This window comes from Gopherus evgoodei, chromosome 2, assembly GCF_007399415.2.
Source record: "Gopherus evgoodei ecotype Sinaloan lineage chromosome 2, rGopEvg1_v1.p, whole genome shotgun sequence".
Classification (NCBI taxonomy): domain Eukaryota; kingdom Metazoa; phylum Chordata; order Testudines; family Testudinidae; genus Gopherus; species Gopherus evgoodei.
Window position 1 is genome coordinate 147,232,196 of NC_044323.1, and position 27,784 is coordinate 147,259,979.

The window sequence follows — 27,784 nt, forward strand, 5'->3', positions numbered from 1 at the left end:
CGGGCTCTTCCGCTCCGCCGAGCCACGTTTCCAGAGTCCCGGTGTGCTCCCCACATCCCTGCGCCCCTGGGCCTAGGGGAGAGCAGCCCAGAGGCCCCCTGCCCTTGGAGACGGAGCCATGATCCTGCTGGGCCGGGGAAGGCAGAACCGAGTGGCCCTGGGCCTGTGTCCCTGCACCGAGCCCCCCCCCAAGATGGGTAAGGAGACAGCTGCCTTGCCAGTGGCATGGAGGGGACGGGGCTGGTTGACAGGGGTGAAAGGGATTGTGGGACAACCTCCCAGCATGCACTGTGGTCCCTGACTCCAGACTAGGCCTCCCCGCCCCCGCCCCCACCTAGGTCCTTGGAGGGAGGGTTTAGTGGGCTTTCCACAGCACCAGGCCCTGCTGGCACTCATGCCCTGGCAAGGGGGTGGGGGAAGGCAGCCGGGCCCCCTGTGCACTGGGATAAGCTGTCCTGGAGGTGGTGGGAGGGATTGGGGGGTGGAGAGGGAGGTCCTGGTTGGCCCCCCACTCTGCAGACCTAGGGGACCCCGGGGCTCAGAGCTGGGAAAGACCCGCTCGGCACATCCTCCCTCTCGAGCCCAGCTGGCACATGGGGCCCCCAGCCAGTGCCCTGGCCAGGCTAGAGGGCATGAGGGGCTCGCCCAGCGCCCATCACTGGGGTACCTGGCAACTGCTGAGAATTTAAATCTAGAAATAGCATGAAATCCCTGCCCCCTCTCCTCCTGCGTGGTGGGTGGGTGCAGGACATGTCTGTGTGTGTGTGTGTGTGTGTGTGTGTGTGTGTGTGTGTGTGTGTGTGTGTGTGTGTGTGTGTGTGTGTGTGTGTGTGTGTGTGTGTGTGTGTGATGCCCGTACGGATCAGTGTGACAAGGTCCCTAGATGAGCGTGGTTGGGGCTGCCCTGGCTCTGTCATGCCCACACCAACCCTGAGCCCATGGGGCAAGGCTGGCCCAGGCTCGTTCCAACTGCAGCCCGTGCCCCTGGCATTCATGGGGCAAGTGTGTTAATAGCACATTAGGTTTGTGATCAGAACAACAGAGCGACACCTCTGCTCACTGGCTCCGGGGCTAAGATGCACCGCCCACACCTGGAGGGGAGTGTCCTGCAGCAAGCAGAGAGGAGCTGGTAGAGCCAGGAATCACTTCCCCTTGTGTTTGGCCCTGCACAGACCACAGCGGACCAGACACTCACAGGCACCAGAGGGAAAGTGCTCTTGGTGGAAGGCTTGGGGAAGCCCCGACCAAGGTCAAGCTTTGTTGTGCCAGGCACTGCCCAGACCTCCCCTGAGATCAGAGCCCTGTCGTGCCGGGCGCTGCCCAGACCCGACCGAGATCAGGGCCCGTCATGCCAGGCGCTGCCCAGATCCAACCGAGATCAGGGCCCATCGTGCCGGGCGCTGCCCAGACATACCGTGTGACAGCCCCTGCCCAAGGATCTCCCGGTCTGTACAGATGAGGGATTGTTACAGATGGGCACAGAGGGGGGATAGGACCAGCCTGTGCTCACACAGGGTCTGTACCAGAGCCAGGAACCCTGATGTCCCAAGCACTAAGCTGGCCTCAGTCATTAGGCTGGGCTCTTCCTGTCGCAGTGTGGGGCCCTGTTGTCCTGGGGCTGCAGGATCCAGCTCGCCTCAGAGCAGGGAATGAAATCCTGGGCTGGAGACACACACAGCCTGTCTCAGGAGGGGCTGGGGTGAGCTAGGGACAAGTGCCCGTGTTGAGTGCTGGCACCATGCCTGGCACTAGACTGGCCCAGGCAGCCGCAGCCCCAACTAGGGCGTTCACGATCCATGGGCTGGAGCCTGGACCAATGCAAAACTCCCACGGATGCCAGTTGGGGTCATGGCAGAGTGAGAGGCTAGGGGACCTGGCCTGGAGCCCTGGTCCCTGCCCACGGTGCTGGCATGGCAGGGCGGGCAGGTAGCTGGCTTGCGGCACAAAGGGCTGGGCGAGGGTGGTTCTGTGGGTCTCTTTATTTGTGCTTGGACTTGCTAATGACTGCGGCCGCCCAGCCTGGCCACATGGCGTCCCTGAGTGTGTTAGTGTTGGCACAGATCCTTGCTGCCACCCACACCAGCCCAGCAGCTGGCTGGGGAGGCAAAGGCTGGCTGGCTGCAGCCAGCCAGGTGCCCCCTGGCCTTGCTCACAGTCAGGATCTAGGCATGTTTGTGTGCCTCGTGCCAGCGCAGGGCCAGAGTACCCAGCAGGGTTGCTCTCCAGAAGTCGGTGATGTGGCATGTGGGGTTTCCTCCACGGCAGCAGCGTGGTGGGCAATTGGTCCCCAGACCTCTCCCTGCATGCACCCTCGGCATCACTGGGAGGCCATAGGTCCCTGGTGGCATTTGCAGGTGGCCGCAGCTAGAGACGCCGAGGAACCAGGAATGCTGGGTGGGGAGACGTTGATAACCCGGGGGGGCGGGGGTGGGGAGAGATCCCAGAACTCTTCAAACTGCAAATGGCACCACATACTAAACCAGTGCAGAGGGAGGTCGTTAGCAGGGCCAGCAGCCCTTGGGCACAGGCCCACTTCGTAAGCCAGGCTGTGTGGCCCAGTGGTTAGCACTCGCGCTGGGAGGTTGATGGGGCGGGTGCTTGCTCTACCTGGAGTGGGCAGGCAGAACTGGCCTCGCTCTGCTGTAGCTTCAGCTGGCAGGACCTCGGGGGCAGGGTGGGGCTGGAGGGAAAATTGGGGTGGCTGTGACCAGAGGGCATCTGGGGGAGAGTGTTGCTGTGAGCTTCCTCTGCCTCTCCAGGATCACTCGTTCTCACAGCCCCCCCCCATGAAGAACAGCTCTCCCCTCATCCCCCGCCCCATGGAGTAGCAACCAAGGGCATTGCCCAAAGTCACACAGAAGCTCAGTGGCAGAGCCAGGGGCTGAACCCCTAGTCCAGGACCAGCCTAGTCCAGGAACAGGTGTCCAGCTCTCGTAGGATGGGGCAGGGCGGAGAGATGGGCGCGTGGCTGGAGGGGACCCAGGAGAACTGCTCTGGGGTCGGGGAAGAGCAGTCAGGGCAGTTCCTGTCTGTGTCGGGATGACGGCACGGATGTGTCAGAGCAGGGCAATAGTGCAGGTGGGTGGGATCCAGGCACGGCTTGGCGTGTGCATGTCCATGTCTGTCTGTGTGTGCCCAGCCCAGCGTGTGCATGTCCATGTCTGTGTGTGTGTGTCCATATGTGCCCAGCCCAGCGTGTGCATGCCTATGTCTGTGTGTGTGTGTGTTCGTGTGTGCCCGGATCAGCGTGTGCATGTGCGTGTCCGGCCCAGTGTGTGCGTGTCCATGTCTGTGCTTGTGTGTCCGTGTGTGCCCGACCCAGCATGTGCACATCCATGTCTGCGCTTGTGTGTCTGTGTGTGCCCGGCCCAGCGTGTGCACATCCATGTCTGTGCTTGTGTGTCCGTGTGTGTCCGGCCCAGCATGTGCACATCCATGTCTGTGCTTGTGTGTCCGTGTGTGCCCGGCCCAGCGTGTGCACATCCATGTCTGTGTTTCTGTGTCCGTGCATGCCTGGCCCAGCGTGTGCGTGTCCATGTCTGTGCTTGTGTGTCCGTGTGTACCCGGCCCAGCGTGTGTGCATCCATGTTTGTACGTGTGCAGGGGGCAGCTAGCCAGAGACCTGCCCCTGTAGGCAATTCCCCCTCTTCTCTGCCCCGTGGCTGCACTCCCAGCAGCTCAGCCGGATTCCTGTCCCCACTGGCGCATGGCGGTAGCCGTGGCAGCGCAGCAGTGTTGGGAGCAGTCAGGGCCGTTCCTTGGGGCCTTGCTGTGTGCCCCGAGATTGCAGCCCCTGGGGAACTGCTGCACCTGCCTGAGCGTTTCCTGCCACCGCAGGAGGAGCCGGCTAGTGCTGTGCAGCAAACAGGAAGCCACTGGCTGGCCTCATGGCACCGGAAGCAGGTGAAGGCCGGGCGGCTGCAGGGCTGCACTGGGTGAGTTGTTGTGACACTTCCCAAGCGGTTCTCTTGGGGGCACGGGTGGGATTCCACCAGCACATTCGCTTCCTCTCCCCCGTGCCCGCCGCTGGCAGCGGGCTGGGGCTGGACGGGGTCTGTGGCTGAGCTCTGGTGTGGAGGCCTTCTGGGGGGTAGGCCGCATCTGCACGCCCTGAGTGCTGCCGGCTAGGGAGGGCTGGTGCGAGCGGCCCAGCTGCTGCAGGGATCTCTCCACCCCAGCCACAGGGCTGCGGGCCAGGGGCTGGCTCAGCAGGTGTGAGCCAAGCAGGGTGTTGCCTGCTCATGGCCTGGCCTGCTCCTAGCCGCAGGCAGGGGAGACCCTCTCTGTAGCGCTCCCAGGCTGGAGTTCTAGTCCCTAGACCCCCAAAGCGTGTGCATTGTTCTGTGTCTGCTCCCTGGGCAGCTCTTCCTACTGCCCGCATGCCAGGGTGCTTTGTCTCCCTCTAGTGACTAGGATAAGAGTCTACTATAAGCGCTAGCTAGTGGAGCCAGTCCTTTGGCTCCAGTGGGAGAGGCTCAGGCTTTTGGTGCAGATGGTCCGAGGTTCATCCCCCCGCTTTTGGCCCAAGTAGAGTTGGTCACGCAGCCTCCAGGGGCCCAGCGCCATGTGCTGCCAATGGGCTGGTGGCCTAGGCTGGCTGGCCATGGAAGGGCAAGTGGGCCGGCCTGGCCCGTTCTGTGGCAGGAAGAGGCAGTGACCACCTGGTACCAATGGAGGGAAGCGAGCCAGGGGGCGGGGGGGCTGAAATGGTGCTCAGGTGGGCTATGGCCTAGAACCTGGCCTTTCTGCCTCAGGCTGGTGACCCCAAGCAAGGTTCTGGCCACAGGCCAGGGGATCACAGCCACCCAGCTCCCTGCACATCACTGAACGGTGCCAGGGGTGGGAGTGGACGCCCCGGGCAGGGCAGCCTGTCAATAGCACCGAGCTGTGGACACACAAATGAGCAGCTGATCCTGGAGGGAAAATGTTGGGGGCTAGTGTGACCCAGGCTGCCCTGAGGCTGGTCCTGAGGCTGCCTCTGGCTTCCCTCAGAGTTTCCCTCAGGGGCCCCAGCGGCATCTCCATTGTCATCCCTGGGGAGGCCTGGGAGTGGGAGCAGTTTGAGTGCTGCTTGTGACTGCATCGGGCAGGGCAGTGCCTGGGAGACCCCGTACCCTCATCCTTCCCGTGGGGGGCCTCTGCCTGCAGGAGCTGTCAGCTCTGCCAGGGATCAGCCCCCCAGTAGATTTCAGCCTAGAAATTGGCATGTCCACAGTGGAGACCCCCACCCCCACACTCATTCCTCTGAAGCACAAAAGCTGGAGGTGCCCCTGGGTGCCCAACAGGATGGCACAGTGCCGCTGTTCCTCTCCTGCCTGGAGGGGGGCAGGCAGTGGCTGCTCATGCTGCCCCCCTCCCCTCCATGGGAGGTTTTTCCCTTTAACTATAGCCGGGGGGGATCTGAGGGAAGAAGGGTTTGAGCCCAGGTGGCGGGTGGCTGAGCAGCGCCCTTGTGGATGGGCACTGACAGACCCCCGGGTTGGCATCAGTCACAAATGTATCATGGGATCCCAGTGCGATGCTGTGGCCAAAGGGCTAATGGGGGGAAGGGAAAGGGGTGTCTCGAGTAGGAGCAGAGAGGTGATTTTGGCACGGCCACAGTCCTGCGTCCCGTTCTGCTGCCCGGGAAGGGTCAGAGAAGAGCCACGAGAAGGATTAAAAGGCTGGAAAACCTGCCTTGTGGTGCTAGGCTGTGAGGGTGTCTGCACAGCAAAGGGAAACCAGCTGGCTGGGGCTGGTTCATCGCTATGTTCACTTCAGGGTCAGGCTTGCGCCCAAGCTCTGGGACCCTCCCACCTCGCAGGTCCTAGAGCCAGGACGTCTACACAGCAATGAACCAGCCCCATAGCCCGAGTCAACGGGCACAGGCCAGCCATGGGTGTCTAGGTGCTGTGTAGACAGCCCCGAGGAGCTCAATCGCTTTAGCTTAGCACAGAGACGGTGACACGGTGTCTACGTGTGGGGAACAAAAAGCTGATAATAAAGGGCTGTTCAGTCTAGAAGGCAAAGGGCTCACACGATCCAATGGCTGGAAGTCAAAGCTAGACACATTCCAACTGGAAGAAAGGTGTAAATGTTTAACAGGGAGGGGAATTAACCCTGGGAGCACCTGCTCCAGGATCAAAGTAGAGTCTCTATCACTGACCATTTCAAACCAGGCCAGGACGTTTTCCTAGCAGATCTGCTCGCGTTCAAACAAGGAGTAAGTCCGGGCCGTTGGAGGGTCGCAGAAAAAACAGCGCCACCGCAAGGCTGATTTTATGCTGCGCAGCACCAGCTTGAGGGGAATTCGGCTCCCGGCTCAGTGCTTGCTTGGCTGCTGCAGTTTGACTGTTGCTATTTGATTGCCAGGAGTTGTCCCTCTCAGAGCCAGGTGGGGCGCGGGATTGCAGGGCATGTTGGAGCCAGAGCTGCGGGCAGACCCTGCCTAGGGGTGCACCCAGGTGGAATTTAACCAGCCTCGCCTCAGTGAGCAGCCACAGTGCACTGGTGGTTCTGGGGGCTGGAGCCGTTCACCCGCAGGTCACTGGCTGAATGCAGCTGGGCTTAGCAGGGGTTAATGATTCCCCCTCCCCATGGCCCCTAGATGAGCTGCCCAGGTGCCAAACTCACCCCCTGGCATGGCGCTCGGCTGGGCGCTCTCTGAGCAGGGACTGCACTCACTAGGTGTTTGTACAGCACCTGGCCCCAACGGGTCCCGCAGCTCTGCCCCATTCTGCCCCAGCAGGACCCGAAATCCCTTCACCCGCTGGGTACTTGTAGAAGTGACACCAATGCACAGGGCAAGGGGGATTTAGCCCAGCCGCAAACCATGACTTGATTTTTTTTTTCATGTTGCAATTTTTTGGAGGGGGGGTGTAGGAATCTCCTGATTGCTTGGGTGGGGTCTGAGCCATGAGGCTGGAACTTCCAGGGCTGGCAAAACAGCAGGCCCCGCTCCCACCTTGGGACGCCCCCCTGGGGAGGGGGGGACCAGTGCCAGCGCTGGGAGAGGGACGCCCCCCAACCACATCTGCACCTCTCAGAGCCCCGCTGCTCCAGGGCTGCAACCAAACGTGCCGGAAGCTGCCGAGAAGAGTGTGTCAGCAGCGTGGGGGAGGATAACGCAGAACTCCCCCCCAACTAGCCCCATGGCCTGCCCCAGGGCTGTGGGCTTGGCTGTGGGAGGTGGGGCAGGGAGTGGGTCATGCCCCGCTTTCTGTGCAGCTGTTTGCATGCCCTTAGCTTAGCCAGCAGTGGGAGGCCAGGAGGGCCTGGGCCTGGCTGCGGGGGGGGGGGCGAGGGGGAGAGCTCTCCCCCCTCCCCGCCCCATTTCTAAACCCTGTGGGCAGGAAGTGTGCAGGCAAGTGACAGCAGCAGAGCGAATGCAGGGTGGGGGGGAGGAGAGAGCCGGCGCTTTCCCCAGCCACCCGGAGCCAGCAAGGATGGGCAGGTCTCCCCAGGCTCCCCGCCCCCGGGCAGGGGCTGGCCCGCTCCCCAGCGCAGAGAGAAGCCCCTGGTAGGTGCCTCTGGTGGGGGCTGCTGGGCTGGGAGCCAGTGGGAGCTGGCTGGGGAAGGCACCAGGGCCGCTTGGCTTGGATGGGAAAGTCCTGGCAGGAGCATGGGGGGAGCTCGGAGCGAGTTGTGGGGACCCCAGCTGGGAGTGTGTGGGGGGGAAGGGGATCCAGGGGGCTGCCCCCCCCAGCACTGCTTGCCCCCCCTCCCCGGCGCTTATGGCTGTGACACGACTCAGGAAGGATGGGAGGAGGCTGGTGGAGCTGTGTCCCTGCCTATGAATGGGGCATCTGTTCCTCCGCTGGTCCGGGTGTGGGGCAGGACAAGACTCACACAGGGGCAGAGAGAGGGATAGACAGAGGCACACACAGACACACACTCCCCCACCCCCCACCAGACATACCCAGACCCACAGCTGGCCACAGTCCAGCTGGCAGTGAGCTGCCCAGCCTGGGGAACCAGCCACATGTTAGCCCAGCTAACAATAGCAGGGGGTGGCTCAAGTTAGCCACTCAAGGTCCAGGCTACCTGCCCCTGGGTCTGGCTCGGGTGGCTAGCCCCTGCTGTTGCCCCTGCCACCATGGCCATGCTGCCCAAGCTAGCTGCTCCCAGCACCTATGCAAACATAGACACAGCCATGCAAACAGAGACACACAGACATAGCCATGCAAACAGAGACCCCAGACACACAGACACTTACACACACACACACCCCTCTGCAGACACACAGACAGACATGGATGCACAAGCAAGGCTGGGCACTCATGACACCCATGGACATTAGCAGGAGCCAGCACCTTGGAAATTGGGCCCAGGGGCACCTGGACAGGCAGCCCCCAGAAGCAGACAGACAGACACAGAGAAGGGAAGCCAGACACACTTTTGGTCTGGCTGCTCGGGGGTGTTGGTTCACTCCCTCCAGTGACCGTGAACTCTGGCTTTCCACTCAGCCTCACACCCCTTCACGCTCATTGTGCTGATGGGGAAACTGAGGCAAAGAGAGGGGCAAGGACTGCACCAAAGTGACAAAGGGAGTCAGTGACAAAGCCAGGAAAGGATCCCAGGAGTCCTGACTCCCCAGTCAGTGCTCTAGTTATTGGACCACACTGCCTCTTATTTAATCATCCAGCCCCCCGAGCCCATACTTACCTCTTCTGGGAGATTGATCATCTATCCATCCCCATCCATGCCCTCTGTCTGTCTATCTGTCTATCCCCATCCACCCTCAGCCTTGCTGCATCCACGGCATTTTTCCTCTTCCAGAGCCGGGGTCAGGGGCAGTGGCCCCAAGTGAGGTGCCGGCATCTAAAGGCGACTCTCTCCCTATGCTGTTCTGTCTCATTGGCTGCACAGCTAGGCCTGCCCAACCTGTGTTAGTTTTACAAACGCTGCAATTCTTATGTGCTCCCGTGACTCCAGGAGCTGGAGCTTTACAGAGCAGTGAGCCTGTGGGAGAATGGGCTCTTTGCCAGCACCCAGCCTTTTCACAGGAACGTAACAGTTTTGATTAAACTTTGGCCATGCAGCTTCTCAGACCTACGATGGAATTTCTGGTCAGGTCACAGCAGTGAGTGAGACCCCAGAACAGCCAGTAGCCCTGTGCTCGCAGCACTCACCAGTCAGGTTAGAGACACCCTGAAAATCACAAGCCTGGCTTAAGCATTGGCAGCGCTGCACTCTCAGCTGAGGGCTCAAAGCGTGCTGTGTTTGTACAGCGCCCAGCACACCAGGACCATGTTCCACAAGGGGGCTCCGGACGCTGCCCTAATACAGATGACCAGGACACAAGTGCTAATAGTAGAATTCCTCTGGGGTAGTGGTTTTTAATGCTATAGATTAGCAAGCTGTAGCATTCAGTTATGGGAATCTTTTCTATGTGACTGTGTCAGTTCCATATGTCTCTGCTTAGCCGCATAAGCTGGGACTTCACATGCATCAAGCAGGCACCGGAAATGCTGTGGCTGAGTGTAACACTCTTCCGGCTTGGGCTCTGCAATTGTGGTCGCTCTCCCAGCATCTGAGTGTGCGTGTGCACAGGCCCGCGTGTGCAGCCCTGCAGCTCGGGCCCCTCTGTGGGCTGCTCTCTAGCTAGCTCTCAGTGATCCGGGGCGAGCAGAAATGGAGCCCCTGGATAGTAGGTCGGAGGTATCTGTGTGTCTGCGGGCTGGCACATAGGGCCGGCTTCAGGGATGGGAGAACTCTGCGGACTTCAGGGACTCAGGCCTGCAGGTGTGATGCAGGGGCCAAAAGGGCAAATGTGATCCCTGGTGTGTCAGGAATCTCAGGTAGGAGCAGAGCGCTTATTTTCCCTCTGTATTCGGCCCTGGTGCCACCGACCGCTGCTGGGATCATGTGTCCAGTTCTGGTGCCCCCAATTCAGGAAGGATGTTGATAAACTGGAGAGGGGTTAGAGAAGAGCCACGAGAATGATTAAAGGATTAGAAAACCTGCCTGAGAGTGAGAGACTTTCAGAGCTCCATCTATTTAGCTTAACAAAGAGAAAGTTAAGGGGACTTGATCACTGTCTATCAGGGATCAAATATTTCATACTGGGTTCTTCAGTCTGGCAGAGGAAGGTCTCACATCATGCAACGGCTGGAAGTTGAAGCTAGACAAATACAGACTGGAAATAAGGTGTAAATTTTTATCAGTGACAGTAATTAACCGTGGGAACAATTTACCCAGGCTCACGGTGGATTCTCCATCAGGGACCATTTTTAAACCAAGATTGGCGGGACTGAAGTCCTGCAAAGTAGCATCTAGGCTTTGTGCAGTCCTGCACCAGGGTGATCTCCATCCCTAGCCGAGACGCCAGGCATTTCCCCTCCAAGTGTACTGCACATTTCTGTGTAGCTTCTACACTCTGTGGGGCTGTCCTTTCTCCCTGTGTGGTACAATGTTGAGCGCACTGTGGGGGCCGGAAGCGTGACAGATCACACTCCTTGTCTGAGCACTTCAATGCAGGCCAGTGTCATTATCCCCATTTTACAGATGGGAAAACTGAGGTTCGGAGCAGGGCCATGGTCACCCAGAGAGTTAGTTGCAGAGCTGGGATTAGAGCACAAGTATCCCAAGCACGTGCCCTAGTCACTAGTCTATACTCTGAGTGCCACCAATTCCTAGCTCTTTTCCAAAGGAACTCAGGATCAATGTCCAGATGGGAAAACTGAGGCGTGAGGTAGGTCCGTGACCTATCCAAGGTCACCCAGGCCAGTGGCACAGCTAGGAATTGAACCACTTCCTTTAAAAATGAATTTCTCAAGCAGTTTTTGACGTCAGCAGACGCTGCTGACCAAACAGAAAAAAACCCGCCCTGGGCTGCTCGCATTTGTCTGCTGCGCCCCCTATGTGTCTGGGTGCCCTATGTGATAAATAGATCGTCACCCCCGTGTACTGTACAAACCCTGTGACCTCCCAATGGATTTCCCTGCTTTTAGTATCACTCGTCATTCCTGGGCCGGGTTGCAGTGTCTCTCGCCCCCAGCGGCTCGCATTGGCCTTTCCTGGGGTTGTCTAACGTGCCCATTTCCAGCCCATTTCGTTGAACGTTAACTTGTGGTTTTGTTTGCTTGCCCTCCTTTGCTCCAGGGTAGACCCGAGTGCCATGGGGAGCCTCTCTAGAGAGCCGGCTGCTCACTGCTTAGCAAACAAGCTGGGAGAAGAGCCCACTTTGGCTTAACTGGACTTTTCAAAGCAAAGTCAGGCGCATCTGCAACCCCAGGGCGTGGTTCCTGGTGGAGGGTGACATGGATCCAGCCAGCCCTTCCAGCCACACGGAGCCCATGGACCTCTTGGCTCCTTATGCCGCAGAAGCTCCCGGATGTAGGCCTGGAGAAAGCCTCTTTAGGATTCAAGATGCGATTGTATTCTCCGATCATTACACAGACCTGGGCAGTGCCTTGTATGCCCAGTCCCCCTCGGGCCCGGAGGGCGACGGTGTTGGCAGCTGCTCCTTGGAAGTCGCTGCCGGGGACTGCGAGACATCTCCGGAAGAATTTGCTGGCCTGGGAGGTGGAGAGATGCTGTGCGCCGTGGGGAACGCACTTGGTTCGGAGATCCCTGCAGTGGAATTTCCACCCCCTCCAGCGGAGAACCTGAATGCTCAGGATGAGGGGAAGGATGACGCTGCCCAAGCACTGTTCTGGTCCGGGATCCTCCAAGCTCAGCTGTGCGTGCTGGACCTGCAAGGGGAGCTGGAGAAGCAAGAAGAGCCTGTCGCTGAGCTAAGCAGCTGGTCCCGGGGCCCTGAGGACGCACTGAGCTGTGCCCCGGCTGCACAGGGCTTGCCCATCTCCGGGGAGCCGCTGGATGAAAGAGCCACCGCAGCCAGCGACAGCGATGACGGGCAAGAGGCCGGCCCAGGGAGGCAGGAGGAGGAGAGCTGGTCGTCCGAGGAGGAGGAAGAGCAGTGCCTCTTCTACAACAACCCGCTCTTCCAGGAGAGCCCAGGTCCCGCGGGGCCCAGCCCCTCTGACGGCTCTGCCTTTTGGAGTGCCGCCGATGGGGACCGCACTGGTTCCAGCGATGAGGCCGATGGGGCTCCCCAGGGCGAGTCGGTGTCAGGCAGCCCACGGGAGGAAGAGCTCTGGTGCCCCTTCGCCAAGGCGACTGAACCGGGAGCTGAGGATGAGACGCCGTGCGATTTCCCCGCCTACACGATGCACTGCAGCACTTGGGCCCCCTTGGTGATCACAGAACGGGACATCGACGGGGCCTGCTCAATGGCCGAGGAGCTGGAGGTAAGAAGCGAGCAGCCCATTTGCCCTTTGTCAACCTCCTCCGGCGACCAAGCTGGAGGGAGGGTTTTAGTGGAGGGACAGCCCATGTCTCCGCCCCTTACCCCACCCGCTCAGGACAACCTGAGTGATCTCCATTTGGAGAAAGCCCCCCTCGGCCTGCCCAGCGTGTGCTGGGGATCCACTCCCGGCACTGTGGAGCTGTGAGACTGGGGGGCATGAAGGGACTGTGCCCTCCTGGGTCCGTACTGATCTGCAGTATTGACCCCCCTCAGCCCATCCAATCCGACCCGCTGCATAACCCTGGCCAGGGAATGGCACCAGAGGGAATTATTTTCCCTGCTCTGCATAAGCCTAGCAAACCAGGCTGCCAGGGGTCTGGTGGGAGGTGAATTACCTCCAGCGGCAGGAAAAGCCCTCCCCTTGATGTAGGCAGTGCATCTTGGGTGTAGACAGCCTCAGCAATTTGGAGGCGTGGCCCATAGGAACTACATGTCCCAAGATGCAGTGCTCCAGGGCACACTGTTGACTCATATCCAGCTTCTTGTCCACTGTAATCCCCAGGTAGGTTCTGGGGCCATGTAGGGACTTGCCGAGCCCCTGGGGTCAGTTAGAGCTACCTTCAGGCTGCTCCAACTCATAATCTGTTTTTCATAGCATCCAGTGAGCCCTAGGGGTAAAGAACAGCCTCAGTGCAGCACGCCCCAGCCATGCCCCCATTCCCCCACTCATGGGCCCTAGAGGGCAGAGAACAGACACAGTGCAGGGTGCCCCAGCCATGCCCCTGATCTGCCCCCTATGGCCCTGGGGGCAGGAAACAGCCACAGCACAGGGTTCCCCAGCCATGTGCCCGATTTGCTCCGTATATGCCCTGGGGGGCAGGGAATAGCCACAGCGCAGGGTGCCCTGGCCATGCCCCCGTCTGCCCATGTGCCCTGGGGGCAGGAAATAGCCACAGTGCATAGTGCCCTGGCCATGCCCCCGATCTTCCCCCTATGTGCCCTGGGGGGCAGGGAATAGCCACAGCGCAGGGTGCCCCAGCCATGCCCCAATCCGCCCCCTATGGCCTTAGGGGCAGGGCTCCACACCAGCTGGGGAGGCCATTGCAGAGGCGGAAGCCCGAGGGGGCCATTTACACCTACCCTAAGGCCTGTTTGGTGTGTCAAACCAGTGCAAGAGGAAACCGAGACAAGGAATGGGGTTTGGGCCAACCCCTCAGCACCGGCACCGTGGGGCAGCCCCTGACACGCTGCTTGCGTGGGCTGAATTCTGACCTCAGCTCCATTGAGGGCCTTGATTGCTGGGCCTGTCAGGCCAGGAGCAGGGCAGGAAATGCTAGGGGCTGGGGAGCCCTGCCCTGCCCTAAGCCCTCGGGCCAAGGCTCTATTTTTAAAACTGGCCTGGCATGGCTGGAGCCTGGCTCCAACAGGGTACAGCTCAGCATGCGCCTTCCTGTGGATTGTTTGCAGCGGTGGCTTGGCACCTGGCCAGTCTCCAGGGTGGGGCTGGACTGGGGATGAGGCAGCTGGGCTGGTGTGTCAGGCTTTGCTGAGGGGAGGGTGTCAGCCATCCTGCCAGGGCAGGGGGGAGTCCGTGGGGGAGGGTGACACACAGTTCTGAAATATTTCCCAGGAGCAGCCCCCGGCTTCGGGGGCTGCCGGCGGTGACAGGAGAAGCTTGTGGTAGCTCCCGTGTTGGCTTTCCTGCCATTGCAGTGACTAGGAGGGTGACAACCACAGTTGGGGTGCTGAGGCTGGGGCGATGGAGTGGGACTGGGGAGGGAGGGTCCCTTGGGCGAGGGCCAGCACTGCTTTTGGGGTCACTTGGTTCAGGGGCCTGGTTCTCAGCCAAGGGGAGCAGTAGGCCCTGAGCGCCTCTGGAGGTCAGACCCCAGTGTGAGGCTGAGATGACGCTGCCCAGAGTCTGTCAGTCTACAGGATGCTGCTGGGTTAAACCCGCAGGTGTCAAAACCAGACACATCTCCCGAGCTGTTACTGACGCGGATTGCTAGCGGAGGGAGGAGTTCCTCGGAGCCGGTTCTCACCACTCCCACCTGCACTGGTTGTGTTTGTGTTACCGTAACCCTTCAGGGCCCCACTCACAGACTAGCACCCCTCTGTGCTAGGCACTGTACTTGTATATTATTATTAGAGATATTGCAGTAGCACGTAGGCACCCCAACCATGTACCCATTGTGCTAGGCGCTGTACTTTTCTATTGCTATTAGAGTTATTACAGTAGTGCTTAGGTGCCCCAATCACAGACATGGCCCCCTGTTTTGCCAGGTGCTGTATGTCCCATTTCTCCCTAGGTGCTAGATTTCTGGATGAACTACATCTCCCATGATGCATCATGTCTCACCTCTGAACCACATGCTGTAGCAGGGAAATCATATGAGTGCAGGTGCATGCTGGGCAATGTAGTCCAGCCAGGGAGGCCCATCCATCCAGCACAAATGAATGAGGTGCCAGAACTATAACTCCCATGAGGCACCATGGCTCCATAGACAGATGTGGTTGAATGTTTCTGCATTTCTGAATTGACTTTTTTTCTGACCTTTTCATTCTGCAAAAAAATGTCAATATTTTTGTCTTCCGTCCCGATTCAGGAGCAAAACCGATGTTGAAATACCAGGATACTGTGATTTCTGCTCAGATCCCATCCAGCCCTGTGGGTCAGCTGGGGTCAGGTCAACCTGCCACCAAAAAGGCCAGAGCAGACACAGAGACGGGCAAGGGCTGGGCCGTTGGTTTAGAGAGGAGGAGAGGTAGGGAGATGGCAGAGAGCTATAAAATAGAGTGAGAGAGAGATGGGAGAACAGCAGGCCCTGCCTTATTGCATAATGCCCCTGCCAGGGAACAATCGATGAGTGTTAAAGGCAGCGAATGAAAAACACACACAGGGCCTAGTTAACCTGTGGAACTCCCTGCCACAAGAGATCAGAAACAAAAGAGGCTCAGCAGCAAATCAGGCTTGGTTACCTTCAGTCATGTTATAAACCCTCCTGCGTCAGGGTGTGAGGCAGCCACTCATTACCAGGGCCCGGCAGAAACTTCCCTTCTGAGTCCGTAATTTCAGAGTCGGTTATTGTGGAAGTTTTGCTGCTTCTGCGACAGTTGCTGGTGCCAGCCACGGTCGGGGCCAGGAGCGTGGGCCGGAAGTAGGGTGACCAGATGTCCTGATTTTATAGGGACAGTCCCGATTTTGGGGTCTTTTTCTTATATAGGTTCCTATTACCCCTCACCTCCGTCCTGATTTTTCACATTTGCTGTCTGGTCGCTCTAGGCTGGAAGGGCCAGTGCATGTCGTTTCCAGGGAGGAAGATTAAGCAGACCAGGGGATGCGGTGGATTTTCCCTCACTCGGCATTTTCAAATGGAGATTGGGCATCTCTTTCTACAATCTGGGTGTCCTGGGCTGGACTGTCCACCTGCGTTGAGCAGGAGGCCAGGCTGGATCAGAGCAGCCCCGCCTGGTCTTACCAGCCGACTCCCTGGCCTCTGTTCTGTTCCCAGCAGTTCTTGGGCTCCTGTGGATTTTCTAATGAGTCTTTGCTTGTTCTCCAGGCCCCAGGCCTCCCCCCCGACCAGCTGGCAGATGGAGCCGTCTGCGGCCCCCCGGTTGTCCTGTGCAGCACGGAGTCAGGTCAGTCCTGGGACCATTCGGGGATGAGATGGCTGTTCTGCAATCGCTCCTCCCTGGCCTATAGGAGGCAGGGGGCTAGCTGTGAGACCAAATGTGGGGGGCAGACCGTACCCCACCTGCTGCTGCTGGTTCCTGTGCCTCTCTGCAGCAGCTGGTGCTGCCACTGTCCCAGATGACACTGCGCTGGGTGGGCCCTGGGTCTGAGCAAGTCGGGCCAGGCCTGTGTGCCATGCTTAAAGTGGGGGGCCCATCATATTCTATGGAAAAGAAAGGGACATCACATCTGCCTTCCCCCTACTCCCACTCTGTCCTGCCCCCACCCCATCTGCCCTATCACGCCAGCAAGGGTCTGGCCCCATATCGCAGGCAGGAGGCTGGCTGGGGCAACAGCAGCAGGGGAGGGGAGCTGTGCTGGGGCCATTGGTAACTGGACTGTCCCTACAGGTCTCAGTGGTGCATTGGACCCGGAGGAGGGCGGCTTGCTGTTTTCGGCTTCCAGCACCTCCTTGGTATCGAATCTGCTGCACGCCGAAGACTGGGACCACCCTAGCCCCTGCGAGCTCCACCCTCCAAGTCCCTCTCCGGGCGGAGAGAGATGGAGCCCCCAGGCCTCGCTGCAGCACACCACGGAACCGGCTCAGCACCAGGAGGCGGATTTGGAGCTGCCAGCTCCTGGCCATGACAGCCTGGCGCCCCCCTGTCTGGTGGCAAAGGCGTCCCAGAGCACTTCCTGCCCGCGAGGGGAAGTCACTGCGGCCGAGTCCCCGGCTGAGTCGCTCGACGCGGCGGAGGGGAAGCCGGGCAGCGCAGCGCAGGGGCAGGACATAGAGGAACTACCCCCCATGCCTGGAGATGAGCCTGTGCTGGGGGAGGAGGGCAGGCCGGAGCCCACCCCGGGGTAAGCCAGCACGCGAGTGGGGTCATGGGGAACCAGACGGGAGGTCACAGGGCTCAGGCAGCCACGACATCCTCCAGCTGTGGTTAGGCGCCGGGGCTGAGCTGAGCTTTGCACTGTGAGGGCATCTGAGATGAGAGCTGGCAGCCATTTGGTGAGCACTCCGAGAGGGCAGAGATAGCTGAGAGCTAATGGAAACTGCTACCCGTCCGTCCGTCCATCTATCCCTCCCCAGACTCCTCCTTGATCCGTCCCTCCCCAGACCCCCCCCTCGATCCATTCCTCACCCGACCCCCCCGACCTCCCCTCGATCCATCCCTCCCCAGACCCCCCCTCGATCCATTCCTCACCCAACCCCCATGACCTCCCCTCGATCCACCCCTCCCCAGACCCCCCTGATCCATCCCTCACCCGACCCCCCAACCACCCCTCGATCCGTCCCTCCCGAGACCCCCCTCAATCCATCCCTCACCCGACCCCCCCTCAATCCGTCCCTCACCCGACCCCCCCGACCTCCGCTCGATCCCTCCCTCCCAGACTCCCCCACTTGATCCGTCCCAAACTCTCCTCAATCCGTCCCTCCCCAGACCCTGGCTGGGATGATTTAGTTGGGGTTGGTCCTGCTTTGAGCAGGGAGTGGGACTAGATACCTCCTGAGGACTTTTCCAACCCTAATATTCTATGACTGCAGGCATGGGCTGCTCCCTAGCCTTACCCCCCTCTTTGACGCACACATGAGCTGATATAGGAGTGGCTCACTCCTAATGGGGAAGCAGAATGAGAACCCAGATTCGTTCACTCTCCGAACTGCAGCCTTTGCCCCGTGAGCTAACGAAGAGCACTCAGAGGCAGCAGTAGGACTCTTATCCTTACTTATCCACAGACTCGTGTCTGAGCGCTGCGCACAGAGGGGCAGATCACAAGGCCCCATGTGTCACTTACACTGCCTGAGCTAGACCCCTGAGGCTCAGCGGGTGGGGGCAGACAGAGCTGGGCCTTGCAGCCCGGCACATGGAGCCAGTCCTCCTTCCACCCCTCCCGGTGGAAGGCTGGTGCAGGAGAGGGCAGGACTCAGCCATGGGGAGGGGAGTGATGGGAGGGCCCTCCCCCCTGCTTCTGACACCTCCATCCGCCCCCTCAGGTGTCCCAGGCAGGAAGATGCAGGGGAAAAGCCAAGAGATCTGGAAGCGCCGCAGCCCGACGGGGCCCTGCTTGCCAACGGGGCCTCTGGGGACCAGCGGGCTGCTCAGCGGCTGGCAGCGCGGCTCTACCACCTGGACGGCTTCAAGAGGTCGCAGGTGGCCTCCTACCTCAGGAAGAAGTAGGACTTAAGTAACGTTTTGGGCAAGATGGACAGTGTTCTGGAATGTCCCCTGCTGGGAGGGCTGGAGTAGCCAGGAGCTCCCCCCACTGCTAGCACCCTGCTCCACTCCCCACAGTGGCCCCACTGGGAGGGCTGGAGTAGCCAGGAGCTCCACCCACAGCCAGTGCCCTGCCCTGCTCCCCACAGTGCCCCCTGCTGGGAGAGGCCAGGCCTGGAGTAGCTGGGAGCTCCCCCCACAGCCAGTGCCCTGCCCTGCTCCCCACAGCGCCCCCTGCTGGGAGAGGCCAGGCCTGGAGTAGCTGGGAGCTCCCCCCACAGCCAGTGTCCTGCCCTGCTCCCCACAGCGCCCCCTGCTGGGAGAGGCCAGGCCTAGAGTAGCTGGGAGCTCCCCCCACAGCCAGTGCCCTGCCCTGCTCCCCACAGCGCCCCCTGCTGGGAGAGGCCAGGCCTGGAGTAGCTGGGAGCTCCCCCCACAGCCAGAGTCCTGCCCTGCTCCCCACAGCGCCCCTGCTGGGAGAGGCCAGGCCTGGAGTAGCCAGGACCTCAGCTCTGCGCTGCTCTGATCTGCTTGTGTTGGTTCCCAGCAACGAGTTCAGCCGGCAGGTGGCAGAGGAATACCTCACCTTCTTCCAGTTCAGCGGGCAGACTCTGGACCGGGCACTCAGGTAAGGGCACCAAAGATCCGTCCAGAGTGTTTCCCAGGGGAACAGCGCAGGACAAAAGCTTGTGGGGAGGGGGGCAGAGGGAGGGGGCACTCGGAGCAGCGCTATTAATTCCTCATCTCTTGTGCCGGAGCTAAGGCCAGCCAGAGAGGGCCCCAAGGTGCCAGGAGCTGGACACACAGCATACTGGACAGTCTGCACCCCGAAGAGCTGACAAGCTAAATAGGCCAGACGTGGGGAGGGGGACAGGGATTGGAGCAAACGGCTGATCAGCTCCAAGCAGAGAGAGTCCCCAGGCCACACAGCTCTGGGTCCGGAGAGGCAGAGTCCCTGTTGCATGGGCCTGGGGCTGCAAGTTGCCAGGGACTGTACAAACACACCTGGGGCTGCAGCCGCAGCAGATGAGCGGCGTGCACAGGGTGGGGAGAGGAGAGGAGAGGAGAGGATCCAGCCAGTCCAGGTGCAGCTGCAAGTCTCCCAGCACGGTGTCTCCTCTGCGATGGGCAGGTCCTTCCTCAAGGCCTTCGTGCTGACTGGGGAGACGCAGGAGCGGGAGCGGATCCTTGGACACTTCTCTAAGCGCTACCACCTCAGCAACCCCGATGCCTTCCCCTCAGCAGGTGAGCTCCCCGGGGCCCCCACATCCCCGCCCCAGCTTACAGACACCCTAGGGTCTGATGCACCCTGGGCCTGATGCTGCCACTTACTCCCCACTGGACCGGTGCTGCTCTGTACCTCAGTTTCACTAACCACACTAGCACAGGCAGGACCATCGTGCTTCTAAAGAGCGGCGATGCACCCCTCCCAGCCCCCGGGCCATTCAGAGTGCTCATGGTGCCTGCCACTGAAAGGCAGCCACCTCTGGGCTGGAACCAGGGAGCTGTTTAATGGCACCACAAGGCTGTGGGCCAGTTTAAGACAGGAAGTGAAGAGTGCTGTGCCACAGGAAGCTGCGAGGGTGAGGTGAGGGTTAGGGGCAGAGGCCATGAATGGAGCTGGAGTTTGGCTGGGATGCCTAGGTTTTACTTTGGAGCCCCAGGATGGAGGCGTTTCAAGAGGCCCACTGCCCCCATGCAAATGCCCACGATTGCCCCTACCCCCACCCCAGCACTCAGTAGATGCGGGGGGAGGAGCCATGCCATGGAGATCTGGGATCGTTTGCCAGGGGGCTGCCATGGTGCCTGCATGGGAGAGGTGCCAGGCGTGGTGATCTGTGCCCTGGAGGGCCGTGGGCCTCCCGCTGTCCACACGCAGCGAGCTCTGCAGATCTCTCCTGCCACGGACTCCAGGCCGGCTCCATGCTGAACACATACTCCCTCTCTGCCCCCTAGATGCTGTGCACACCCTGACCTGCGCCCTCATGCTGCTCAACACGGACCTGCACGGGCAGGTGAGCCCACGGGCATGGGGGGAGCTCCGGGGGGCAGCATCAGGCCTATGTCGATCTGGGCGCCCCTTCCAGCAGGGAGGGCGGGTTCAATGGGGATCTCACCAACCAAGCCCAGAGCATGGCCCGACTGGCCATGCCAGGGCGGTGCCCAGAGCTGTGTGTTTCGTGGGTAAATGGGGTTGGTAACAGGATGTGCCCTCCCCCTGGTAGTTCCCATTGGCTGGTGCTTTGGTGCCAGTGCGCAATGAGTTAGGGGAGCTCAGCCCGTCTCCAGCAGGGAGGGCTCACGAGGGGCAGGGTGAGGACTGGAGGCAGGTGGCTGTGCACGTTCTGGGTTGCAGCGGGGGGGAGGGTGGTCCATCCATCTGGCCCTTTTCGCCAGCGCCACAGTCACTAAGGGAACCGATCGCATGAAAAAGCAAGGCTAAAAAGCTCGTTAGCAAATCGGCAGGCTCAGTCTTGGAGGGGACAGGCCTCCAGTTAGCACACACGTGCGTGGACACAGGCTCCGTTATTTCGCACATACTTGCATGTGCATGGCCATCTGGGTGCTTGCCCAGGTATGTGCTCATGGGCTTGTGCTAGCGTATGCCCATGTCAGGGAGGAGGGAGATCCATGGAGCTGGGGCTGCCCTCTGGTTTGGACAGGCATTTCGCTTTGCTGGGTGAGTCTTCTTGTCCCTGGTCACACACAATTCCAGCACTGCTCAAGGGGCCCATTAGTCTTCGGCTGATCTGGGGAGTTGGGCAGTGCGGTGACTGGCCCTGCAAACTCCCCTTCTCCTGCTGCTCTGGGAGCCACCCTTGGTGCCTGGCGGCACCCAGCTGGGCCCCTGGCAGCTGTTCTCCATGGGACCCCAGGCCTCTTACCCGGGAGGAGCTGTGCCCGTGAGTCACACCCTGGGTCAGGGGGAAGGTCACCTCTGAGAACAGTGACCCCACCCAGATGTGTCATGGCTCCATGCTGCAGCTCCTGGGTGAAATGCTGTGTGAGTGTGGGCACAAGGCCCTGGGTGTGCATGCCGCATGGGCTGTTTGCCCAAGAGCAGGCATGTGTGTGAACAGGGGAGTGCCTGTGTGCAGAAACAGTGCGTGGAGGGGTGTGCCCAAGTAGGCTCCAGCACAGACCTGGCTCCCGGACTCCTGGGTTCTGCTCCTGCCTGCCACCCCCCTCTCGCTTTGTGCTCTTAGGGGAAGGAGCGACTTTGCCTGTCACTGGGATAGCCACGTCACAGGCAGGCTAGCGGAGCGAGGGGTGCAGGGCCTACCCCCCAGCTGAGTTGTCAGCCTGCAGGATGGAACTGTGGGCCCCTCCTCCGTCAACCTGTGTCTGTGGTCCTGGCCAGCACTAGAGGGGGCCAGACATGGCACTGCTGCCCTCTGCTGGCTGGATGTAGCATCATGTAACAGTGTGTCATAGCTCCGGTGCAGCTTCTCTCCAGGGCTCCGGGAGCAGCAGGTTCTGTGTGCTAGAAAGATTATTTGGCTCCATTATCCAGGCTGTGGGAGGTCAGTGCCCCTGCCCCTGGGGCCAGCCCTGGCCTAGGGTGGGGCCATGTGTGGGGGCCATGTGCACTGGGCAGCATTGAGGGCCCCGTGGGCACAAACCCAGCCCTGTTCTCACTTTGATCCCTGTTTCTCCCACCCTGGTGTGCGTGTGGCACCATCGCCCCCTTGTGGCTGCAGAACATCGGCCGCAGCATGACCTGCCACGAGTTTGTAACCAACCTGGATGGCATGAGAGATGGGCAGAACTTCCCCAAAGATCAGCTCAAGGTACCGAGCCCCTCGGCCAGGCGAGCTGGCGCCACTGGCTTTGAGAGCTTCCGGCCGGCATGCTAGCTGAGGGCCTGGCATACCCGATACCTACTCAGCTGTGTGTCCAGCCATTGCACCGTCCATGCAGTCACCTGTCTGTCTGTTCATCCTATACAGAAATATCCATACACCCCCGTATCTATCTATCTATCCCCACACACACACACTCTATCTATCTATCCCCATACACCCCCTCTAGCTATCTCTACGTATCCCTGGCACCCTGCCCCCCGTGTCTCAGTGCTGCATGGGGTGGGGAGGGTAACAGGGCTCCGCGTGGCCCTGTGTGGGGGGGAGGAACGTGGCTAATCCCAGAGCCCAGGCCCATTCCTAGAGTGCTGTTGGGGAGATAGCCCATGGAACCGCTGTGGGGTCCCAGTGATTGCAGCGAGGGTGACACCCCCCTAGATGGGGGTGTCCAGCCGTCCCAGATAGGGCTGTCTCTGCAAAGGGTGGCATTTGCAGCAGCAGACAGTCTGGCAGCAGAACAGCCCTGCCTGGGATAGTGCCGGAGGGAGGCAGGGACTCCCAGCTGTCTTGCTGCTAGGGGGCTGCGTGGGGCCTTCCCCAAGCATGGGGCGGGGCTCTCACGGGGGTGTGTGGCCCCTTTGATACCCTGTTGCTCTCCTGGCAGGCCCTGTACTACTCCATCCGCAACGAGAAGCTGGAGTGGGCCATGTGAGTACCCGGGGCACTGCCAGCCTCCCACTGCCCCTGCTGCCTGCAGTGGTCCCTCCCAGGAGCCATATAGTCTGGTCCAACCCCCATTCCACCCCATGGATCAATGGCATGTTCCATTCTGATGGGGGGAGCCACAACCTGTTCCTTTCTGACCATGGTGGGATGAGTAGGAGCCACGGCCTGATCCGTTCTGCCCACTGGGGGAAGGTTAGGAGTCATGCCATTATGACAGGGGGATAAGTGGGAGCCATGGTCTGTTTCATTCTGACCATAGGGAGGGTGGGCAGGAGCTACAGCCTATTCCATTCTGATGATAGGGGAGTAAGGGAGAGCCATGGCCGGTTCCATTATGATGGGGAGTAAGGGAGAGCCACGTCAGTTCCATTCTAACCACGGGGGGGTTGCAGGAGCCATAATACATTCCTTTCTGACCATGGGGAGGCGAATGAGGGGGGCATGGGGACAAACCCCGGCCTGTTCCATTCTGACGGGGGGAGAAGGGCACTGTGCCAGCCCAGCCTGTGATGCTGGGCTCCGTGTCTCCCCCTGCAGGGATGAGGAGGAGCTGGTCAGCGCCCTGACGCCCCGGCCACCCGGCACCCCGTCCAGCCGGAAGAAAAGTAACCCCTTCCTGACGCTGACCCAGGACGCCAAGGCCACCACGTACAAGGAGGGGCAGCTCGCCCGCAAGGTGCACGCCGAAGCCGACGGCAAGAAGAGTGAGTGTCGTCCGTCTCCCCAGCAACCAGCATGCGGGGAGTGACATCTGTTGCCTGGCAGTCAGCATGCAGGGAGTGATACTTGGCAACCTGTATGGGGGCGGGAGTGACACCCGTCACCTGGCAACCAGCACAGGGTGTGTGATGCCTGTTGCCCCAGCAACCAGCCTGTGGGGGGAGAGGGGGGAGAGAGAGAGACTGTCACCCTGGGAAACAAGCATTGGGGGATGACACCCATCACAGGCTGGGGCAGGTGGAGCTCTCATCCTCCCTGGGGCGGGAGGGGCTGGGATCTCACCCTGCATGACCTTTGCCCTTCCAGCACCCTGGGGGAAGCGAGGCTGGAAAACCTTCTACACAGTGCTCAAGGGAATGGTGCTCTACTTCCTCAAGGTAATGCTAGGGTCCTGCTGGGGGTGCAGAGAGGGCTGGGGGCGCGGGGAGGCATGGGCAGTGCCATGGGGCTGGGGGCACGGGGAGAGCAGCCCTTCAGGGTCTAATCCCCAGCCCCTACCTCGTGGCTGGGGGCACCATAACTAAAGTGGCTTTGTGGGCTGTTTGTGGCTCAGATCCATGTCTCCCTGATGGCCAGCAGGAGCCCCTAGCAGACACCAGCCAGGCCCAACACCCCTGGCCCAGCCCACGGAGCAGGAGCCGCCCTGGGAGTGGGTCCCTGGTATGGGGCACAAAGGGCAGGCAGTGGGGGGTAGACAGGCTGTGCCGGGTAGGGGCTAGAGCTCCGGACAGGGCTGTCTGCTCCCGCCTCTTGGCTCATGTGTCGTGTGCCCCTCCCCTGCAGGACGAGACCCGGGCAGAGGCTCCAGGCATGGAGGAGCCGATCGGGGTGCACCATGCGCTGGCCGAGAGAGCCTCCAAGTACAACAAACGCCCACATGTCTTCCGCCTCCAGACGGCCGACTGGCGCGTTTTCCTCTTCCAGGCTCTGTGAGTGGCCCCCCAGGCATGGTACCTCCCAACCTGGGTACACTGCCCCCATCCTGGGCATGCTGTCCCATTCCCCCACCCCAGGCACGAAGTCCCCACCCTGCCCTTCTCCCCTGGCCAGGGCACATTGCCTCCCAACCCATCCTGGACACGCTGACCCCACCATGGGCACGCTCCTCCCCTGCCCTGCCTGGGCACTCTGCCCCCGCCCCCACACCCCAAGGCACACTCTCCCTGCTCCTTTACCTCAATCCCCCGTGTCCTGGGGCCTGCTGCCCATCCACCCCAAAGGCACTGCATGTTACATGGCTCTGCCTTCATAGCTGGAGCTCTGCCCATGCCCCTCACTTCCGACTCGCAGCCCTCACTACACCCACCTTGGGAGCTGAACATAGACTGGGACCCAGCCGAAGCAGCTGGCCAGAGCCTTCACCCCGGAGGGTGTCTGCTCCCGCGCAGGCCCCAGTGGCGCTGCCTCCTCCCAGAATCCACCCCCCAGTCTCTCCCTCTCTCCTTCCCAGAAGCGCCGAGGAGATGAGCTCCTGGATCTCCCGCATCAACCTGGTGGCCGCCATGTTCTCGTCCCCGCCCTTCCCGGCAGCTGTCGGCTCCCAGCGCAAGTTCATCCGGCCCATCCTGCCCACGGCACAGTGCCGCAGCTCCCTGGTGAGTTCCCCAGCGCTGCCACCCTTGGGCATGGGGCAGGGCTGCCCCCAGCGACTGCCAGCCATGGGACCCCCCAGTGATGAGACCCCCAGGGCCCTCAGCGACTCCCAGCGATGGGACCCCCAGGCCCATCAGTGACTGCCAGCCACAGGACCCCCAGGCTCCCTCAGCGATTCCCCAGCTACGGGACCTCCAGACCACCTGGGGGTTTTCTCTCCAGCCTGAGGGGCTCACTGACAGGGGCATCTTCCTTGGCTCAGTTTTGCCCCCTGGTGCCACCTCTGAGTGCCCTCCCATGGGCTCTGCCCCATCATGGATTTGTGGGCCCATTAGCACCATAGGTAGTGACTGGATCAGCTTCCCGGCTCAACCCATGGCAGCCCGATGCCCCATGGATTGGCTGTTTGTCGTGGCCATCCCTCTGTCCCCAGTGGCTGTGGTTCCCCGGGCGGGGGGAGGACTCCTGCGGGTGCGGGGGGGCTCCTGGACTGAGCCCATGTCCTGGCAGGAGGAGCAGCACCAGGCCCATGAGGCATGCATGGACAAGTTCTCGGATGAGCTGGGCGAGCACCAGCGGAACCTGCCCGACAAGCGGGGCCGGGGCCGCGACCTGGAGGAGTATCGGCTCAAGAAGGAGTATCTGCTCTATGAGGTGGGTACTGCCCTGGGGGTGGGCACAGGCTGGGGCTGGGCCGAGAGGTTGCTGTGTCCTCAGTAGGAATGGCTCAGAGCCAGGGGGCTCAGCTGGGGGTGCCGTGCTGCTGGGGGAGGGGGATCAGCAGGGGGCACTGGGCTGCCGGGGGGGGAGGGGGATCAGCAGGGGGCACTGGGCTGCCGGGGGAGGGGCGAGGGCTCAGCAGGTGGCGCTGGGCTGCCCAGGGGGGAGGGGAAGCTCAGCAGGGGGCACTGGGCTGCCGGGGGAGGAGCAGGGCTCAGCAGGGGGCAGTGGGCTGCAGGGGGAGGGGCAGGGGCTCAGCAGGGGGCACTGGGCTGCCGGTGGGCGGGGAGCTCAGCAGGGGGTGCTGGGCTGTCGGGGGAGGGGCGGGGGCTCAGCAGGGGGCGCTGTGCTGCCGGGGGAGAGGTGGGAGCTCAGCAGGGGGCGCTGCGCTGCCGGGGGAGAGGTGGGAGCTCAGCAGGGGGTGCTGTGCTGCCGGGGGAGAGATGGGAGCTCAGCAGGGGATTCTGGGCTGTCGGGGGATGGGTGGGAGCTCAGCACGGGGCGCTGGGCTGCTGGTGGGGGGGGCTCAGCAGGGGACACTGGGCTGCCAGGGGAGGGGTGGGGCTGGGGGCTCCAGGGGCAGGGGCGGCTCCAGGCCCCAGCATACCAAGCACATTCTTGGGGCATTAAGCTGCGGGGGGCGCTCTGCCGACGCCGCGAGGGCAGCAGGCAGGCTGCCATGCTTGGGGCGGCAAAATCCCTAGAGCTGCCCCTGAGCAGGGGGTGCTGGGCTGCAGGGGGAAGGGAGGGGACCTAACACTAAAGGGAAGATCACAGGGCATCCCAGGTGCGGCCGTTCCCCTGCCTGGCACGTTGCCTCCCAGAACTGGCCGCGGCCAGGGCTCATGCTGCGCTCACCCTTGCAGAAGCGCCGCTACGAGACCTACGTGAAGCTGCTGGAGGCGCGTCTGTGCGGGGGCTCCGAGGCGCTGGAGCAGTGGGAAACACGGCTTGGGGGTCCCGACTCAGCCGACGAGGGGCTCGGCCTCACCAAGTCGCACTCCAGCCCCTCGCTCAACCTGGACCCGCCGCCCACTGGCGTGAAGGTTAAACGCAACATCTCTGAGCGCAGGACGGTCCGCAAGATAATCCCCAAGCGCAACAAGCAGCTGCTGTGACCCCCCCCTTCCCATGGGGCGCCCAGGGAAACCCCCCGGGCACTCACCCCAGCACAAGGTACGAGCCGTTGCCTGGACTGGAACCTTAGGCTCATACACGACGGCACCGACAGCACAGAGCCCCAAGGTGGCGCCAGCATCTCAGCAATGGGGGGGGCAAAGGTGGCACCAAGAGTGGGTGGCCCCCTGGGGGGTCCCAGCCCGGGACTCTGAGCCCCCCCTGCCCTTGGAATGGGAGGAGCACTGAGCCCTGCCCATGTGTCCCCCCCAGGAGGCAGCGCTGCCTTGATGGACCTGGGCTGGGCTGAGCTGGGGGACACCTGACACAGGACGGTAAATCCTGCCAGCTGAGCTGGGCTCTGGGGGCCCCCCGGGGCGCCACACCCCCCAGGCCGGCTCCTGATTCCTGTTCTCACAGACTGGAAGCCGCCAGAGCAATAAACCAGAGTGAGCTGTGGAACCGTGCCCAGGCTGCGTGGGGATGGGCGGGGACATGGGGCTGTTCCCCACCTGAGCAGTGTGCCCCATGTCATGGGGGCAGCAGGGCAGAGGAGAGGGGGGACTGCCAAACCCATGGGCCTGGCTTGGCAAAGCCCTGCACTGCCTTATCACCTCGGGCCCAATCCTGCAGCTGGGGCTGGGCAGGATGTCGCACTGATGGGTGATGGGCCCTACTGCTGCTGCAACGCCCAGGTGATGGGTGCCGGATGGATATGGAATTCCTCCCCTCCCCCCCTCCGGGCCAGAGCCGGGCAATAGGGCCCCTCCCGGGCTGGAGAGCCCTCGAGTGCTCACCAGGGCGTAGCTGAGCTGCGGGGGTGGGGGCAGCATGATGGGAAGGAGGGGGGAATGAAGAGCATCGCTGGAATTTGGAGGTGCCTGGGCACCTGGGCTGAACCGGCCCCAAGGGAGCCGCCTGGCCCAGCCCAGCTGGAGGCTGCAGCCAGGAGGGGCTGGGAGCCAGGGAGAGAAGG

General features: G+C 61.5%; 1 protein-coding gene across 5 annotated transcripts; it reads left to right on the top strand.

Moving 5' to 3' along the window:
• On the top strand, nucleotides 1-27,267 carry PSD4 (pleckstrin and Sec7 domain containing 4). Of its 5 annotated transcripts, none has more exons than XM_030551794.1 (16): nucleotides 1-197; nucleotides 11,083-12,233; nucleotides 15,796-15,874; nucleotides 16,319-16,772; nucleotides 17,911-18,090; nucleotides 18,678-18,758; nucleotides 19,263-19,375; nucleotides 20,087-20,145; nucleotides 21,832-21,921; nucleotides 22,598-22,641; nucleotides 23,197-23,363; nucleotides 23,686-23,756; nucleotides 24,163-24,308; nucleotides 24,830-24,974; nucleotides 25,483-25,626; nucleotides 26,559-27,267. In XM_030551794.1, exons 2-16 carry the CDS (start codon nucleotides 11,241-11,243, stop codon nucleotides 26,808-26,810), a joined length of 3,018 nt encoding a protein of 1,005 aa, XP_030407654.1. In that variant the 5' UTR covers nucleotides 1-197; nucleotides 11,083-11,240; the 3' UTR covers nucleotides 26,811-27,267. The 5 variants fall into 5 exon arrangements, with proteins under 5 accessions (XP_030407654.1, XP_030407651.1, XP_030407655.1 ...); XM_030551791.1 differs by lacking the exon at nucleotides 1-197 and adding an exon at nucleotides 3,736-3,935; XM_030551795.1 differs by lacking the exon at nucleotides 1-197 and adding an exon at nucleotides 3,736-3,935 and having other exon boundaries at nucleotides 11,088-12,233.
• Nucleotides 27,268-27,784: the final 517 nt, after the last annotated feature.